The following is a 14893-nucleotide window of genomic DNA, read 5'->3' as shown; positions in this document are numbered from 1 at the left end:
GCATCAGAACAGGTACATCTCAAGGAGATCAGAATCTGTCGGCAGGAGTAAAGGATCCACCGCCAGCCACCGACCGAATATCTTGAGATACCTTCTATCGGTGGCAGAAGCTCTAATATGTCGGTCCCACCGATAGAATATTAATCGGTTCCACCGATGAAGACTTGACGGTTCCACCGATGAAGACTTGACGGTTCCACTGCTAGCCACCGACAAATTTTCATGGGATACCTCCTATCGGTGGCAGAAGAACAATCCTGCCGGTCCCACCGACAGTTTAGGCATCGGTCCCACCGAATAACACTTTGTCGGTCCCACCGACATCCACCGCCAGAACTAATGAAGGAGTTTTCATTCGGTGGCAGAAACATACTCCTGGCGGTTCCACCGTAAAATTCCTCATCGGTCCCACCGATGAAGCTTGGAGGTTCCACCGTCAGTGCTACCGAAAATATGAAACGGTAAGATTTTCGACCGTTATGATTGGTCGGTGCCACCGTTGGAATTCAGGTGCCACCGACAGAAAGCCGTTAAGAGCTCTGCCTATAAAAGTAAAGCACTTGGCCTCTTCTTGGATTTGATCAACCACTCCAAAGTTCAGCCCAAGCAAATAAGCATACTTTGAAAGGCTTAACAAAGGAAGAAGAGTCGTGAAGAGTAATCAATATCATGCACAACAAACTATCACGTCTTAGTTGATCAAGCTCTACTTAATCCACCCTTCGAGAATTGCAGTCTAACAACGAGCAAGTCAAGAAGCCATTGTTGAAGGGAGTAACGGAGAACTAAAGAACAACACACTCACTACCATCGCCATTACTGTGAGTTTGATTGTTTGTATCTTAAAATTCTAAAAATACACTTGTAATAGTTCACTTGATTTCTTCTTCAAAATCAAGCACTTGATTGAGTTGCAGACTCATGTTGAGTGACAAAGGTTCCTGAGTTTCCTAAGTAAAAACTCAAGGACTTTGAGTGGATGCGGTCCATTCTATTGTAGGGTTGTAGAATCATCCCGGGAAAAAAAATTCTGTGTGCGGTTTAAGGTGAACCATAAACCTCTGTATTAGTGGATACCAAAGAACCACCAATTTGGGTTCTCTTGGGAGTGGATGTAGGCACGGGTGCTGAACCACTATAAATCGTGTGTATTCTACTGTGTCTCAGATTCTCTTATCTTTATGTCAATTTGAATGCATATCATGACTGATCATATCTCGCATGAATATCTTGTTACATGAATGTTTGTGTGAATGCTCCCTGACAATGAAATTTATTCACATCCCAAACATACACATTCAGTAGATTTTTAAATTAGTCCTATTCACCCCCCCTCTAGGTCTCCATCTTGTCAAAGCTGGTAATTTCAGTTTAAAGGTACAAAACTTGACTAAAACAGCCCTGGTTTAGTTGGGTTAAGTTATGCTCTAGCTTAAGGTTCAGATCCATTTTCAGTGGCACAATTTAAGCACCCCTGTTTTGATAATGCCACCCACCTAGTGAAGGAACCAACTTAGCAAAGTTAGCAAGGCTTGTGGGGAGTTGATACCAAAACCTCGGTCAAAGCTCATTGTACGCACCTATATTGACACCACCAAGCCTTGCTTGCCTAGCAAAAAAATAAAAAATAAAAAGACTCAACCCTCCTAATAAAATAAGTTATAGTTTCCGTCATTAAAGTTTGGAGTTAGTTATTGTTCTTGTTAATGCAATAGAGACTGTTAAGTGTTGTGTTATCCACCTCCGTTGCTGGGTGTCACGTGCTCACACATTGCAGCTCAGTTCGACCCGTGACCCTCTTATATTCATAGTTGTGCCCTTCCCCCAACAAATCAATCTTTGGGGGTAATTGATTTGTCAACATGGTATCAGAGCACTAGGTTCGTATAGGTCACGGGTTCAAGTCTCTAAGGAATTTTTCACCCTTATTGATGAGGGAGAGTGTTGAGTGTTGTGTTATCCACCTCCACTCCCTAGTGTCACGTGCTCACATATCATGCCCCACTTCGACCCATGATCATCTTATATTTACAGTTACACCTTCCACATCAAATCAGTCTTTTGGGGTAAATAGTTGTCAACATAAATAATTGTTTTCTAAAAGAACAAGTGCATTTTCACTTGAAGGTTAACTAGGTTGCCCAAACCATTTTCCATTTTCTACCATATCAAGAAGCAATCCGACTAAACTATTCACGACATTAACAGAAATTCTTGAGCTTAGACCCATAACTTAGTTGGTTTGACGCATTGCAAAGAAACTTTAAGGTCATTGGTTCAAGTCCACCTTACCCATCAAAAAATAAAAACACTAAATTATAATTGTGAAACATTTTCTCATAAGACCTTACCTACACCACAAGCTTCTTCAAATTCATTCAATTGAAATTTCTCCGGACCAGCCCGTCCAAGAAACAACAAAGCTGCTTCTAACTGAGCTGGGGTTTTGATCTGCAATATTATATTTCACATTGAACAAGTTCAACTTCAACACATTTAAATGGGGCAAAAAAGGTGGAAGTTCAACTTAAAACTGTTGTTCTTACCTTCGATGAGACAATGTATTCGAGCAAAACAGGCCGGTGTACAAGTGCATTAGCAGGGAACTTTGTAGCAACCTGTTTTACATGATACAATTAAAAATTAACATGGATGGCTTCTCATTCCCTAGAGATGTAAATTTAATAGACAAGTTTACCGAGTATATAAGATTTCCAATAGTCTTGCTGCATCCATCACTCACACCCGCCTTTTCAATTTGAAAAAAAAAAAAAAAAAAAACTTTAATTACTCCAAGAACACAATAAAATAAATAAATAAATAACCTGTGATAATAACTGTAAAGAACCGATCAAAAAATAGGAAAAAACTATAAAATTCGATACCTCGTGGACGACAGCAGTTAAGTTTGATGTAACCTTATTGTTGGCGATGGTGTTCTTCGCGGTTCGCTCATCCAAACCAATTTTCAGAAACAATTCTAGAGATTTCTCACTGTTCTCCTCTTTAATCGCCATTTTTGGAACCTTTTTCACGATAATAAGATGGGGAAAAAACCTAGATTGAGTCGACTTTGAACCGAAAAACAAAAAAAACAAAAAAACAAAATCCCTAGAATTGAATCTCTAAGGTTTCTAGTTCTGGTTTATAAAATGTGAAGGAGACGACGACAGAAGTTGTAAGGAGTTTTTTCATGAGATGAGTGGACTCGGCTCTAGAGCGAGTTTTGCGGTTATAAACATACGAAGCAATATAGTTAACTCACCTCTGTCCTTGCAGGTGAAAAAGTTCAGATGAGAGGAGAAGACGAGTGCAAAACAGGAACAAACCGTAGGGATTTCTTTCTATTAACACGCCAAAATATACTTATAAGTCGTAACCAGTGTTTTTAAGAGGCATGAGGTGTATCATGTATGCTAAAAAAAAGCTTATTCCTTAATATATCGTAAATCAAAAAAATTAATTCTTTTATTTTTTTTTTACTTTATTTTATATAAATATCCCTCCAATATCTCTTATTTACATAATCTTACTAAATAAAAGTACTTTTTATCTTCTAAATTTAGATTATCAAGAGATTTCTCAAAATCTCTTTTTTTAAATTTTAAAATCTCCTTACACCAAGATTTTTTTCGTAGAGATTCCAATATTCATCTGCATTCGAATCCGCGATTCTTATAATTTTCTCACGAAAATTGTGATCGAATAGAATAAAGAAATCAACAATTTTTTAAGATTTTGAGGTATGTGATTTTTTTATGTACATTCTTAAATTTTCTAACTATTTTTTTCAAAAACTCATATTTCTCTCTTGTTTTTGTATTTGATTCTTTTATTATTATTTTTTTGTTCTATTCTACCTATTTATGATGGTGATTGATAATGGTTGATAGGACGAAGTGATGATACATTGCTATTTTACTATTATATTATATTTCTACTTCCCTGTCTTTTTAATGTTTAATTTTTATTTAATGCTTGAATGTTGTTTACTTGTTTTTATATATTTTTTTTAATTTTATATATCTTTCAGAATTTTTTTTAAAAAAAATTAATTGAGGCTTATGCCTCAAGTACATCTTAAGTACTTTAAAACATTGTTTGTAACACACCTAACTATATGTAAATGTCTTCATTTTCAAACGGATTGGTGTGTTGTAAGTAATAGTTGGTGTGTCAACAAAAATATATCTTTCTCAAAGATCACTTAATTTAGTTAACATTTTCTTTCTTAATGCTCCCTTTACAAACTTTCAATTGGCAAGCTCGATTATTCAATTCCAATCATCGAGATCAAGCTTACAATGCCACATCAAGACTGACGATTGTAAAACATCGATCTCAACGTTTGAACATAAATCATCGACATCAACAATTATAATTGTGGACAACGACCTTGTTACAATTGTCGATCTTGATGATTCAACATAAATCCTCAACAATTTGAATCGTCAATCTTTACTATTAGGGTAATTATAAAAGCACCCCACAAATTATTAAGGGCAACTCACACCATAGTCGAATTGTTTCATCCTATGAGTTAAAAGTTTTGAAATGAGTTGATTTTTAGTGAGGATGATCTCTATGATGAAAATATCATTCTCACTAAAAATCAGCCCATTCTGAAACCTAGAATTGTGAATCATTTTTTTTTTTTTTTTGTAAATCAATTCTAATGGGATTAAAAGTTTCAGAATTGGCTGATTTTTTGTGAAGTTGATCTCCTCATCATAAATATCATCCTCACTAAAATCAGCCCATTTCAAAACTTTTAACCCATATAAGACAAAATAATTTGGCTATTTGTGAATTGCTCTTATTAATTCATGGGATGCTTTTATAATTACCCTTTTACTATTGGAGTTCGCTATTTGATCGGGTGAGAGGGGTGTTAAGAAAGAATTCTTTTTACTAAGTACGATTTTAGGATATCGCCTCAAAACTCATGGTTCATTTAGAATGAAGTCCTTATCACAGGGTCTATTAAATAATTTTATCAAATATTTATATATAAGGCTATTGCAAAAAAAAATTAGGACCTAATTTTACCAAATATGACTTAATGAACCCTAATAGTATATAGGATTTTCTTTCTAAATAAGGTGGCAACTCAAATAATGAATAACTTAACTCACCAAACTTTCCTTTTAATAAAGCCATGCTCACCTTAAGAAAAGTATTGAAATATTAAAAGGGTCTTGTTAATAAATGCACCTTGGAAATAAGCATCTTGGGGTATTTGCTTAAAAAAGATTGAGGGTATTTTCGGTACAAATTTTTATTTCCCAAGTGCATTTATTGCACTTAGACACATGTTAACAAGACCCATATTAAAAATACAATTTCAAGCTTTTTTTTTTTAGAGTCGTGTTGGGGTGACACAAAGGGAGACAGAAAGGTGACACAATGATGTGGTGGTGCGCACATAACCGTAGATGTTTTTTTGTGAGATACGAGTAAAAAGCATCTACGATTATGTGCACGCCACCACATCATTTGAGTCTCCGTTTGTGTCATTCCAGCATTTTCATTTATTTTTTTTTAATCTTACTTGAGTTTTCAAAAGTGGTCACAATTCATTCCAACAATTTTCTCTCATACACTACTTTATTGGTGCTTTGTTTAAGTAAATTTTATTTATTAATGTACTTTGTTAAAGCTTTCAAACGCCTTGTCCCCCAATAAAATTAAAGATAATATTTTCCAACATTCTATGCTCATCTCTATCTCATTTTATTTATTTTTTTTGTTAATATATTTTGTCAAGGTTTCGGACCCCTTCTCTCTTGACAAAATCCAAGAGGAGGTCAAAGAAGTTAATTTGGGTGACTTCGATGCAAAGGTAAATAAGTTAATATTCTCCAACTAGTATGTGTATATGAATATTTGTTCGGTAGTTCATACCAATTATTATATTTTATTTGTTAGTATATTTTTTCAAGGCTTCGAATCCCTTCTCGATAGCCCCACAAAATTCAAAATTAAGTTTTGAAGGTTAATTTGGGTAAATTGTATGTATAAAAAAATATTCTCCAACAAGCATGCAGACACCAACAAATCAATTTTTAGTTCTTATTAATTAGGGGAAATTACTTAATGGTCGTTGACACTAACTTTTTTCTTCTGATTAGTCCTTAACTTTTAGGGGTGAGCTAAATAGTTCATTTAGCATATCCCTCTTTTCTAATCAGTCCCTCAACCTCATCTTAGGTTATGATATTTTGAAATATCAAAACTACCCATTTTGTCTTCTTCTTCACATACTTAAGCTTCCCAACTGGAACTCCAATCATTTCCAATGATTTTTTTTATTGTGAATGACTAATGAAAATGATATACTTCTCATTTTTGAACTTTTAAATGTATTTTTTTAATTTCGACGATTTATAACAAAAAATGAAGTTAGGGTTTTGTGTATGCGTAGAAAATTAAGACATTACAGTTGGATAAGGAATTTATTATTTTACATCAAAATACACATAGCTAATCCCCAACCTTAGCCTAAACTACGATAATATTCATACAAGGATTGTTACTCAAGTTGTTGACATTGAAAGCTTCAAGAGTGGTCGTATGACATTGCCTCTGATGATTTGCATAGTTAACAAGGCAATAGTATCATTTCTTGGGAAGAAAGTCTGAACGTTATGAAGACAGGGACCCTTATGGTTGTCTTACCCATTTGAGCTTTTTTTTTGGAAAGTTATCGGAGTTTGGCAAACCCAAACCAGCTATAACCTGTGGTAACACTTACCACTACTATCCCGATCAAAGATAGACAACAATTCAAGGGGAAAGGAGATACAGTCAAGTCTTTGGCACCCAACACCCACATGCATAGAAGCAGTCAGATCGGCTAACTTGTTGGCCTCTCAATATGTGGGTGAAAACCACTTCCGGAAAGTTAGGAAGGAGGATCCTAATCAAGAGAAACAGATGGAGGACATACCACGGAACCGTCCAGATATTATTGAGAATGTTGATAGCTACCATAGAGTCAGATTGAATAAGAATTCTCAAACAATTATGGGCAGCAACTAATCTAAGCCCTTCTAAGATGCCTTGCATATCATGAAATAAAACAGACCTTGGAACTTTTCTTCTAGTAAGCGCAACTCTCACATGACCTTCGTGGTCATAGATGATAGCACCATAACCACCTCTAGTGGGGTAGAAGGATCCATCGGTATTTAGAGCCTAAACACCCTCATTAAGCTTCATCCAAGAGCAAAAAGTCCTCATATGATGAGTGAAACCAGCCTGAAAGCCCCAAGTTTGCATGAAAGCCCTATTGTAGGTTGAGTCTTCAATGTTATCAAAGTCATCCCCGAACTTAGTCCAGATATCTTCCGAGATGTTGAAGAAGACCAAGGCTAGATCCTTGAACTTATTCTAGTATATGCGATTGCACCTCTCCATCCAAAGATGATAGATAAAGGAGCAAAAGGCCACTTGCTTCACAAGTTAAATAATCGAGTTCCCTTTGAAATTGAGGATAGACCAAGAAACCTCTTCTTCCCAATTCCCTGACACTCTACAAACAAGACATTTTTTTCAAAATGGCATTCCATATTGTTCTCTTAAATGAATATAAGCTGAATAAGTGATTAGTGTTATCTTCATTGCATGTACACAACCTGTACTTGGAATCGACATTCAACCCCCAATCCTTGAGCTTCTTCAATGTTTTCAGTCTCCCTTTCATAGCCAGCCATGTTATGAAGTTGTGGCTAGGGTTACTAGCCTTATTCTAGACCAAATGAACCCAACTTGAACCAGGTTGGGATCTCAAATAAGGGCCAATGGTTGTACCCACTGAGAAGTTACCATTGGTGCTCCCCTTCCATATTACTTTATCCACACTGCCAATATGAATGGGGATTTAATCAATGTGCTGAAAGATCTTGAGTATGCTATCTTCTCTACTTATCGAAATTAGACCATTGCTAATAAAGGTCAAGACCTTGGCACAAGGGCCCAACCTTAAGTCATGAGTAAGGTCGTCATTGAACACATGCTTAAGAATGCCAAGGGGATGTCATGGGTCCTATTACTTAGTCGATTTGCCATTACCAATTAAATGGGTAATGTTAGCCAAGATTGCTTCCCTAGCTTCAAGAATTTTCCTCCAACTCTTAAAAGTATCATTGGGGACCTTAACGATCCACAAGTTCCTACCTTAGAGCAAGTTAGCATTAACTTATCTTATCCAAAAGGAGTCCTGGTTCGAAGACAATTTCCAAACATGACGAACAATAGCTTCCTTGTTCCAAACAGCAATGTTCCCAAGGTTGAGGCCTCCATCAGCATTGAGATTGCAAATATCATTCCAGCAAACCACACTACTGTTCTTTTGACTATCAGGCCTAGACCAAAGAAATCTAGCACAACTTTTCTCCATTTCCTTGACAACCATAGATGGTAACATGAAGCAATTGCACCAAAAAACTTTAATAGTGAGCAAGATAGACTTTACCAACTCCAACCTTCCAACATAAGAGATAAACTTGTCCTTCCATGAATTGTTTCTCGAAGAAAGTTTCTGCACACGTGATTGACAGCCTGTGACATCCCCGAAATACTAACACAAAATCCCATGTTAGATCTTGAGATACTAGGTCGCACCTCAAAATTTTGGCATGGTTTTTTCTTTTTATGTTAACATTCAAAGATACTCAAATACATGTTTCACCTAAACAACGATATCAACTAACAGAACTCTATATACATCTACTAACGTAAAGTAAATCAGAGTGCGAAAGAAGTAAATAATATACATGATTTTACAAAAACTTTTTTCTCAATCAAAATCTTAACATTCAACCAAAACCTATAATACAACCTAGACGAACTGATGTCGTTATGAGGTATAGCCCCAATTCTCACCAAGTAATTAACTCTAATCATCTATCTGACCCACCAGATAATCCTCACTGGTGTGCTCTACACCAATCTCGTTAAGTACCGGATCTGAAACTAAAAAAATAGATAAAGAAAAGGTAAGTAACACGTATTACCTAGTAAGTAAACAAACAATTTCGACTAATAACCTCTCTTATCATGAACAAGTAAGCATTCTCAATCATTTCAATACATTCAAAGTTTTACAAGATAAACTACAATTAACTTATACATATAGTCAGGGATGAGCAACTAAATAATTAAAATTCACATTACATAAATCAGTAGTACTCATACTATAATATTTTCTTTTTATACAACTCTAATTGAAAATTTTCAAATAGTAAACATGTTTTTCATTTTACAATTCAAAATAATGCAACATAAACATAATACACAATGGTAGAATAGAGGAATTAAAGAGTTGGAATTTTACGACTAGATAGTTCCCAGTCGGGACCCGATTGTTCTAGGCTTGATCGATGTAAAATCCCATTGTACTTGATTTTGTGGTCAATTGAAGCATTATTACAAATTTTTAAGTTTTTTATTTGTATCTCGAGAAAAAAATAATAGAAGTTTGAGAAAATCCTAAAAGTAAGACTTAGGGTAAAATTTTAAAATTTTGTTCTAAACATTTTTAATAAAATCTAACCTCATCATTAGATTCAAAATGATTAAAAAATATATTTTAACCTATAAACACGCTCAAATGCGAGTCCGAACAAAAAAATCATAAAATCATCGATTTTTGAGTTGGACTAGGCTAAAATAATGACTTTTTGTTAGAGTAAGAAATTTTAAAATTTGATCACACCATTGGATTCATAACGAAAAATTATAGAAAATAGACTATTTACTTATTATTTTTAGAGTCTAGAAAATTGAATTATCATCAAAAACGGAAATGACGTCAATTTTAGGGTCCCATCGAATCGAAAAAATAAAATTTTGTTAGAGAGATAATTTATAGAATTTGACCACACCATTAGATCTGAAATAAAAAATTAAATAAAATAGAATGTTCATTCATCACTTTTATAGTCTGAACGGTTAAGTTATCGTCAAACGAAACAATAGGTAAAATATCAATTTCGTCCCAAAAATTTATATAAATAATTTTTAAACGAATTTTCTATTCATCATCATTCAAATGCGTCAAAAACCAGCTGAGACTTATTTTAAAAAAAATATTTTTTTTTTAATATTTTCAATCATATATTCATCGCGAATAGGTCGTCGTTGACTTCCGACATAGAAGGAAAAAATGTTCGCAGCCTCGTCTTCTACAAAATTCACTTAGTTTCTTTTCATTTCCTTTTCTTTTTCATCCCATTTTATCAAACATCAATCGTATGTGATACAGGGGTTTCAACTTTTAAACCTCGAATTTCATCAATTTCGAGGCCAAACAATCCTCCGTCGTAGAAGGAATTAAGGTCGATGACATTGAAATCTTCGAAATCATCGGATCAGATTCAAAAATCAGTCGTCTCGACGTCTGATCCATCTTGATTTTCATGTCAATCATCTCGATTTCTACGCACGCACTTCAATCCTATCGCACATAGGCTGTAAGGACTCTCAATTTCTATTGTTAACCGTAGATTATAAAAATTGCATTTAAGATTATTATCGAAAACTTATGATTTGTTTCAAAAAAATGTAGAATTCTTTTCTTTATTTCAAATTCACATCAGAACTTGCATATTTGATATGTTTAATTGTATTTTATAACAAATTATACGTTGGTAGGATATTTCACTAGGTTATTTCTACCAGTTGGTTCTATGCACTGCTCATACTCTGTTTTGATATAAATTTTGTAAAGTTTCAATTTAAATGATAAAAATAAATTTTAAAATATGAAAAAGGATTTGATATCAGAAAATGAATATTTGAGTGAATGAACCCTAAAAATGAATGATGTGCTTGAAAACGTAGAAAGTGCAAAAAAAAAAAAAAAATGGATGAAACGATAAAATGTAAGAGTCACACTCGAGGGGTAATGTTTACATTTTACATTGTAATATTGTATGTAGGTTGGTGAACGAATATCCAGGGATAACGATATTAGTTGCATGTTTATTTACTTTCTTTAGCGCGATGCGCAGTTTATATTTATATTATGTTATTTATTTTAAGTCACGTGGTCACAGTTGCATGATATGAAACTAAATATCCATTTTCAACTCTGTCATGTTAATTTCTTATTTATTTTCAAAGGAAATTTCTTATTTATTTTCAAAGAAAAGCAATAATATATATATGTAGCTATTTTGTAAATTGTTAAAGAACTTACGAATACCTAAAGGGATAGTCTATCATATCATCTAGAGTAATATATTATCTTGGGATATATAGTAGGGACAATCAAACTTATACGTGGTATGAGATGCGTATGAGAGTAGAGTCACAACTGGAATCCAGATTTTTTTCCTCTCTATCTTTATTAGTGAACTTGTAATGTAAAGGTGGTCATATACGAATATATTGTATATTTGAGAATCACATGCACACCTGATAGGCATAGACGAAGATAATTAGTCAGTGATCACTAACAATCTATAGTAGTCAAACATTCTGACACATCGAAAATAGACTCATTGCTTACGATCACGTCAAACGGCTAGCCTGAACCAAATAAATGATCCTGCAAGTGTGGTAACAACGACCAGTCACAAAATCAGGAATTAATACTTTATTATGAAACATTATGTCCCGAGTAGGAGCGATACAATCGTGAATCACAACTCTCTAATTCCATTACTCTACCATTGTGTATTATATATATGTTGCCTTATTTTGATATATAAAATGAAATACATGTTTAATGTTTCTGTTTAGTCAACTAGATTTGTATTAAAAATAAATATTATAGTGAGTATTATTGATAATGTAATGTGAGTTTTAAAATGTTTAGTTGTTCATCCCTGGCTATATGTACAAGTTAATCATAGTTTTTTCTTTAAAATTTTGCATATGTTAAAATGATTCATTATTTTTATTTGTTCATGTTAAAAGAGATTATTGACAAAAATTGTTAGTCACCATTGTTACTCACCATTTTCTTCTCCATTTTTTTTAATTTTAGATCTGGAGCTTGGCAAGACAGGTGTAGAGCATGAGTGAGGATTATCTGGTAAGTCAGATAGATGATCAAAGTCTTTTTCATGGTAAGCACTAGATTATACCTAGCGGCGTCAGGTTGTCCAAGTAGTAATATAAATTTTGGTTTTGAGTGTTAAGAATTTTATTAGAGTAAGGAGTTTATGTATAATCCTGTATATAAATTTCTTTTTCTGTACTCTGATTTATCATACGTTATTAGATGTATATAAGTTTCCGCTATTATTCTATTTTGTATATATATATGCATGATAGTGTATGTCCTTTATCAGGTGTAGGTTTTTAGTGCCCTAGAATGCTAACATAAATAAAGTAGACCATGCCAAAATTTCAAGGCATCACCTAATACCTCGAGATCTGACATGGGACTTTATGTTAGTGTCTGGCAGGACAACACAATTGCCACAGTTAGTTGATCATTTCTCCGGCTCAGGTTGGTCGTTGATTCATAACGAAGATCAATTGTTTGATTACTAAACATCATTAGTAATTATTAACTAGTCATCTTCGTCTATGCCTAACAAGCGTGCATGTGATTCCTATTATACATCCCCACTCGTGTACGACTACATTTATATTACATATTCACTAAAAAATATATAAATAAATAATTCGAATTCTAGTTGTGATGCCACTCTCATATGCGTCCCATACGACGTAAGAGTTTGGTTGTCCCTACTATACATCACAGGATGGTATATCATTCCGAATGATATGACGGACTATCCTTTTAGGTATTCGTAAACTCTTTAACAATTCACAAAATATATACATATATATTATTTTTCTTTTAAAATAAATAATAAATTAACAATTTAGAATTGAGAATGGATATTCAATTTCCTACCATGCAACTGTATCCCCCTGGCTAAATTAAATAATAATACAAATGGTATCAAAATGGATCAGAAGAATTTAAGGAATTAATTGTTAAAGCCAAAAGAAGCAAGCTCGATTGCCCTAGTCATCCTGATGACCAATAAAACGAAGCCAAGCATCAATATAAAAAATAGTTTAAATCAGATATGTTAAAAGTTGTTATTCAATGAAAACAACATTTGTCCTTATTGTCAATAATTTTTAATAATTTAATGAAATTATTTTCCTTTTAAATAAAGTAAACATTGCATGAATGAATTATTTAATAGATTGGTACACAAAATTCTATAAATCTCAGGATTTATTAAAATGTTATTAAGAGGGACTGTAACACTAAAATTGATTAAATTCACCTTCGATAGGGTTTTAGGGTTATCATTGCGCCTAAGCTTAAGCGTATATCACCTAACTGGAGTCGTAAGTCCAGTTGGTTAAAACGAACATTGGTACCAAGTTTACAATCAGAAATAACTTCAAAATCTGAACTTGCAGAGATCCCCAAAATTCTGGCAGTCTTCGTCACAGATATAAACAATATAAAAAGTAAGGTAAAAGCACTATAACAGATTTCAGAATCAATGTGAAACTTCCTTGACAATCCAGAGGGAAAGAGAGCAGAAGACAACGCAACAAGACACTCACAAGAAGTCTTTGAACTCAATGGAAATGAAATACCCATTAATAAAAGTCCTATGTTAGCCAATAGAATGTCTTAATTGGTGATAACCTTAAAAAATATAAAGTGCATTGATAAAATTGCAACATGTATTGAGCCTCTAAATTGTATTCTTAGGATTCATTTACCAAAAAAAATTGTAATGCCTAAGATGGACAAGTTCAATAGAATAGGTTGCGTAAGAACTCATCTCAAGGTGTATGTCACTAACATGCGCACCATGGGCATCAACGATAAATATATGACATTATTATTCTAACACACTCAATCAGGATTAGCAATATAATGGTTGATGTCTCAAGATCCAACTACAATAGGAACATAGGAAAATATGTCAAAATTGTTCTAGTACTAGTATAAGGATAGTACCCAGATCGAAACTTCACGAAAGGATTTGGAATCAACTAAACAAAATAATGGAAAAATATCTATTGACTTCATCGACTGTTGGAGAGTCAAAGCTGCCCAAATATGGGATAGACCCTTGGAAAAAGAACAACTAGAAATTATCCCAAAAAATCTCTCGCAAGGATATGGTCAGCACCTAGTCACCTAATATCTCTCTACATTTGAGTCCCTATTACAAGCTAGAAGCCAATTCGATGATGTTTTTGCTTCTGGGGTCTTTCCAACCCCTCAAACAACAAGTCTAACAAACCTTTCATTTCCAAACCTAGCACCAACCACGTATATTTAACCAACACATCTGTCACCCCAGCTTAACCTCTAGCCTGAACTAATAATCAAGCTAATTCAAGTCAACCCCGAACCTCGCGTCAATTTACCAACTTAGGGATGACCCTTATTGTAGTTTTTAAGAAACTACTAAAGAAAGGGTTTCTCACCCTCTTCAATCCTGACCTTCACCAAATCCTCTACAAGCCCCGCACAATCCTAATATTTTCTATGCCATCAAAACCTTGGCCATCATACTGATCGATGTATCATCCTTCGTTACGTCATTCAAAATCTCATTGACATTAAAAATATCACCATTCTCAGCCCAATACCACCAAATGTCACCACTAATCCATTACTTGTCTATCAATCTTCACTAACCCTGAACATGGTTTCCAATACCCAACTATCATTTGACCATGTTTCTCTTATTTGTTCAATCCACGTCAAACTACCCAATTAACTCGTTATAATAATAGTCATGCATTCAATAGTTACCTCCTACCTCAAATGGACCTGGAAAACTCTATTTCTTTGACGAAGAAGACCCATACTTGTTGACATAAGACGATAAGTTTTTTTCCCTTTCCTACGACGAAGTTAGACATGTGACTCAAGGGAGAAGAATCT

The 14893-nt window shown here is 34.0% G+C and overlaps 1 protein-coding gene across 2 annotated transcripts in view; it reads right to left on the bottom strand.

Moving 5' to 3' along the window:
* The window catches only part of LOC147394453 (glutamine--tRNA ligase-like), a 34953-nt gene extending 31551 nt beyond the window's left edge, over positions 1-3402 (bottom strand). Inside the window, exons 1-5 of one of the 2 annotated variants that reach the window (XM_086453197.1) lie at positions 3266-3402; positions 2886-3026; positions 2699-2749; positions 2547-2618; positions 2352-2451 (exon numbers count right to left, since the gene is read on the bottom strand). In XM_086453197.1, coding sequence (XP_086309323.1) covers positions 2352-2451; positions 2547-2618; positions 2699-2749; positions 2886-3017 — 355 coding nt within the window. In that variant the 5' untranslated portion in view covers positions 3018-3026; positions 3266-3402. Of the gene's footprint in view, positions 1-2351; positions 2452-2546; positions 2619-2698; positions 2750-2885; positions 3036-3265 lie in introns of both variants that reach the window. The other variant, XM_086453196.1, reaches the window with a different exon arrangement.
* Between the last annotated feature and the right edge of the window lie 11491 nt (positions 3403-14893).

Source organism: Akebia trifoliata, chromosome 9 (assembly GCF_017979445.1).
Source record: "Akebia trifoliata isolate Shusen 1 chromosome 9, ASM1797944v1, whole genome shotgun sequence".
Lineage (NCBI taxonomy): Eukaryota > Viridiplantae > Streptophyta > Magnoliopsida > Ranunculales > Lardizabalaceae > Akebia > Akebia trifoliata.
The sequence above is the reverse complement of the archived record's forward strand: the minus strand, read 5'-3'. Positions and strand labels throughout refer to the sequence as shown.